The following is a 5051-nucleotide window of genomic DNA, read 5'->3' as shown; positions in this document are numbered from 1 at the left end:
TCAATTAAACTTGTTTTATTTAACATGTAAAATCCCAACATAATCATCGTCATTGATTCATTTGAAATCTCATCCAAAATATGTAAATAAATATAATTTAGCACTTTTTTATAAAAAAATAAAGAAGTGATCATTCTTTGCGTCGGGCTGTGACTGGCATGCTTGGCAACAACAACAAAACATGGAAAGAGGAAACGTACATAAGAAAACAGCCATCTATAGGATCGGCAGTGACGTCGGAGAGAAAACACTGAAAGGACATATTGTATAAGAGGCGGAGGAAGAAGCAGGAGAAACTTGGTACCAGCGCTAAATGGCTGAAAGCAGACACAAGCTAAAGGGGTAAATCCAAACATTAACCAAGGGCCTGATATAAAAACTCTCGTACAAACAGAAATCTGAATCTACATATTTACAATCTACATTACCATTGTGTTCTCATGCCGTATGCTATACCCTACATAGTGTACTTTCGTTTATTCTGTCTCGGGAATGCGCTAGTCTAAAGTTAAATAATGATGGAGAACATGACATTAAAAGCCGTCAGTAATGCCCTTCGTATGATGTGTATTCCTGTCAGCCACAATGTAAGATAGGTTTGCATACAGTGAACTGATGGGTTTTACTGAATATAAAAATGCGTCTTAAGCACCTGTTATACATTTATCTAAATAATGTTACAACGTGGTATGCAAGTAGCGCTCCTCCAATTTTCTAAAGCAATGCATTTCTGCCGTCTCAATCCAAAGTTTATTTCAGCAACAGATAAATAAAAATCAAAAACGTGTTGGACTGATATTCACTGTGACGTCTGCAACCCAAAGTTCATTTCCCCTTTCTCCCTCTCTCGTTTTATGGTAAGAGTTCAAAGTCATTTGGAGTCACTCGTCAGCCTGGACATTGTGACAGCGCTCATGCCGGAAACATGTGGTGGCACCTGGCACATGCTACATGGACAGGGCATTCCCGCGCCCCAGTGATGGAAACTGCTACCCAGGGGGCCCGGGCCGGCCGAAGGCGCCTTCAAGAGTCCATGGTGGGGTCTGATCGAGGTGAGACCCGTTGTAGAGAGAGAGGCAACTGTGGAGACTGCCGGGGGAAGAAGTGGATGGTGCACCGGGTGGGAGGCGTGGGAAACGGCCGGATGACCAGGCAGGGGCCCAGTGTGCGCCATGGTACCACATGCGGAGGGGTGGAAGCTGCTGTGGTGGCCGCTGCCGTAGAACTCACTGACCAGCCTCTTCATCTCCTCCAGCGAGTTGCTCAGCATCAGGATGTAGTTTCTTGCCAGGAGGAGAGTTGCGATTTTGGAGAGTTTGCGCACCGAGGGCCCGTGCGCGTAAGGCATGACCTCCCGGAGACCGTCCATGGCGATGTTGAGGTCGTGCATCCTCTTCCGCTCCCGGCTGTTGATTTTCAGCCGCATCCCCTGCAGCTCGTTTTCTGACAGCAGTTTACGGTCCTTCTTTGACAGCATTTTCAGGGTAATGTCATCATCGTCATCCGAAAGGCTCCGCATGTCCGCGGGTATCTCCGGCGGTGAGTCGCTCTGTGTGGACGAGACAGTACCGGAGAAGCCAACCATATGCTTCTTCATCGCATGCAGGAACATATCGTGCACCTCGGGAGAGGAAGGTCGGCTAGACACTCGGCTGGTACCGGAGTCCATGATGATCCTCAGGTTTATTCAGACAGCGCAATTATCTACGGAAAGAAAAGTAAACGAACCATTTAGCATCAGATTTTTTTCACTACCACTTTGATTCAAATGTAAAACCATGTCACTAGATTATAAAAAGATGCTACATGTCTAACCAATTTAATGTGCAATGGATAAAACACGAGAAGGTAAACAAAAACATCCACGAAAGGACACGAGAAGGTTCTTGAAAGTTATTCTACACATGAAGTTAAAAAACAAAGATTCTCAGATGAGGCTATTTTTGTGACAAAAAAAAAAAAAAATCACAACTGCCTAAATGACATATCAATATTATCCCGAAGAGCAGACAAGAAACCTACCGAGAGAGAGAGAGAGAGAGATGCAGAGCGCAGCTCGTTGCAGAGAAAGTGTCGCTGTTCAATCCACTTGTTACTCCCAATCACAACTGACAGCCCATTTGGCAAGCACGGGCATGACGACAGGGTTTTATAGCGGACATAAAGATCCGGGGGCAAATCACCGGGGCAATGCCATGGTTTTTCCGACTGTCTGTCATCCATTCGCCAATCGGCATCTTGCGGACGGGGAGAGGGGAGGAGGCTTGGAGGAGTTAGGGGTCTTCAAATCTGATGTCATTACAAAGAAATTCGAGCTTCGTTAAATGAATGAATTAGACACACTCGGCATATTACATTTTTTTTTTTGTGAGGGAAATAAGTTGTTTAGGCGTGAGGATTTTTCAGCAACGATAAGGAAGAAATAGGCTAAAGAAATCGTATTGACCACCACTACATATTATTAATATATTATCTTATTTTAGTAACATCAACATCATATAACAATCCTTGCAGAAAATTCTGAAATGGATTACTCTTTTTTTGTTGTTGTTGAGATTCTAGACTTTTCGGTGGGAAAAGAACGAGCTGTTTTCTCTATTTTCGAATTCTACAGCAGAAGAGTTCTGCTGAGTGCTGATAAACTGATTTTATTTGATTATTTCTACCACATCAGTAACCCTGTAAAATCAACATGATGAGTGGAAGAAAAAAAAGCAATGCATGTTTTAGATATTCAATGACAAGTATTCGAAATCTATAAATTAAATTTAAACTGTAAATCAATTAACTTGTCATTATGAATAAGCCTATTTATGATGAAAAGCTTCCCTTTTTTTGATAAGCTTACATTTGAGGTTGTTTATTTATTTGTTTTCTTTGTTTTTCTAAACGAAATCATTAATCAGAAAATATCATAATAAACATGATCCTAATTTGACAGCATACTTCGATAATATTTTGTTTCCTGCTGTAGAATTGAAAGCAATATTACTAACTCGATCCGGCCCTCGGAAAGAACCAACGAATAATGATTAAGCTTTGTGCTGCAATATGTTAACTGTGAGTTTTCTGTCGTTGCGCACACAGCACACACACACACACACACACACACACACACACACACACACACACACACACACACACACACACACACACACACACACACACACACACACACACACACACACTGTCCCCGCCCATGCCCATTTAAAGGCGCTGATTACGGTTGGAGCAATAGCGCTTATTATTTCAACCCGACGACCCCAAGAGCGCCCAACAGCTGACGGCGTGAGCCACGACTCAAACCGTCGAAGGGCATTTATTTTAACGTTTATTAACGAAGCCTGCAAATTTGTTTTTAACGGTTATGATCAGTAACATTTCAATTAGTCCAATATGGCCTAACAGCAGCGCGAGCCTTTTTAGGCAGCCAGGCGACGATAGAAGGGGCAAAACAAGTGACTCTCTGGCGCTCTGATATAACTGAAGTTGACAAGGTCATTGTCCGAGAAACAAGGGGAACCAGTCACAAACTACAGGCAAAGAAAGTAAACGTGATCTATAACTACACAGCATAATAATAATAATAATAGTTGAATGTATTTATTTAGGCCTACTTATTTATTTTTTCATAACACCTCAAGCATCAATTTTAGCAATAAGACCATTGTGCAATGTATGCAACATTATCTTGATGGCAATATTTTTACCCAGTTATTCTATACTGTAAAATATGGTTATGGTAATAAACTGGCTATATTATATTATATTATACACCACCGTCAGAAAGTATTCACACCCCTTTACTTTTTTCTCACATTTTGTTGTGTTACAAATTGGAATTCAAATGAATGTAATTGTCCTTTTCTTTCAGTGGAAGAAAAATACTACATTTTTTAAAAGATGATTGAAAAATAAAACACTAATATATCTTGATTAGATTAGTATTTAACCCCTTGAGTCAATACATGTTAGAATGATTTTTGGCAATGACTAAAGCTGTGAGTCTTTCTGGGTAAGTCTCTAAGAGCTTTCCACACCTGGATTATACAATATTTGCACATTATTATTTTTTAAACTCTTCATGGTAAGAAACTCCAGTGTATATTTTGCCTTGTGTTTTAGGTTATTGTCCTGCTGAAAGGTGAATTTGTCTCCCAGTGTCTGGTGGAAAGCAGACTGAACCAGGTTTTCCTCTAGGATTTTGCCTGTGCTTAGCTCTATACCGTTTCTTTTTATCCTAAAAAACTCCCTATTACTTGCCAATGACAAGCATACCCATAACATGATGCAGCCACCACCACCATGCTTGAAAATATGAAGACGGTTACTCAGTGATGGGTTGCGTTTGCCCCAAACATTTTTTGTTTTTTATTTTACCTTTATTTAACTAGGCAAGTCAGTTAAGAACAACTTCTTATTTACAATGACGGCCTAGGAACAAAATACAAAATATCTACTTTTTTTGACACATTTGTTGTATTACTTTAGTGTCTTGTTGCAAACAGGATGCATGTTTTGGAATATTTTTTTGTTTTGGAATATTTTTTATTCTGTACAGACTTCCTTCTTGTCACTCTGTCAAATTAGGTTAGTATTGTGGAGTAACTACAATGTTGTTGATCCATCCTCAGTTTTCTCCTATCACAGCCATTAAACTCTGTAACTGTTTTAAAGTCACCAGTGGCGTCATGTTGTAATCCCTGAGCGGTTTCCTTCCTCTCTGGCAACTGAGGAAGCATGCCTGTATCTTTGTAGTGACTGGATGTATTGATATACACCATCCACAGTGAAATTAATAACTTCATCATGCTCAAAGGGATATGCAATGTCTGCTATTATTTTTTTACCCATCTACCAATCGGTGCCCTTCTTTGAGAGGCATTGGAAAACCTCCCTCGTCTTTGTGGATGAATCTGTGTTTGAAATTCAAGACTCGACTGAGGGACCTTACAGATAATTCTACGTGTGGGGAACAGAGATGGGGTATTCTTTAAAAAATGATGTTAGCCTTCTATTATTGCTCTCTGTGAGTCCATGCAACTTATTAC

General features: G+C 40.4%; 1 protein-coding gene across 2 annotated transcripts; it reads right to left on the bottom strand.

Moving 5' to 3' along the window:
• LOC106582489 (oligodendrocyte transcription factor 2) lies at positions 1-2132 on the bottom strand. Of its 2 annotated transcripts, none has more exons than XM_014165645.1 (2): positions 2023-2132; positions 1-1704 (listed from the first exon to the last, which is right to left on the bottom strand). In XM_014165645.1, exon 2 carries the CDS (start codon positions 1667-1669, stop codon positions 872-874), a length of 798 nt encoding a protein of 265 aa, XP_014021120.1. In that variant the 5' UTR covers positions 1670-1704; positions 2023-2132; the 3' UTR covers positions 1-871. The 2 variants fall into 2 exon arrangements, with proteins under 2 accessions (XP_014021120.1, XP_014021121.1); XM_014165646.2 differs by having other exon boundaries at positions 1-1705; positions 2026-2130.
• Positions 2133-5051: the final 2919 nt, after the last annotated feature.

Source organism: Salmo salar, chromosome ssa21, assembly GCF_905237065.1.
Source record: "Salmo salar chromosome ssa21, Ssal_v3.1, whole genome shotgun sequence".
Classification (NCBI taxonomy): Eukaryota; Metazoa; Chordata; class Actinopteri; order Salmoniformes; family Salmonidae; genus Salmo; species Salmo salar.
This window is presented reverse-complemented; position numbering and strand designations above follow the sequence as displayed.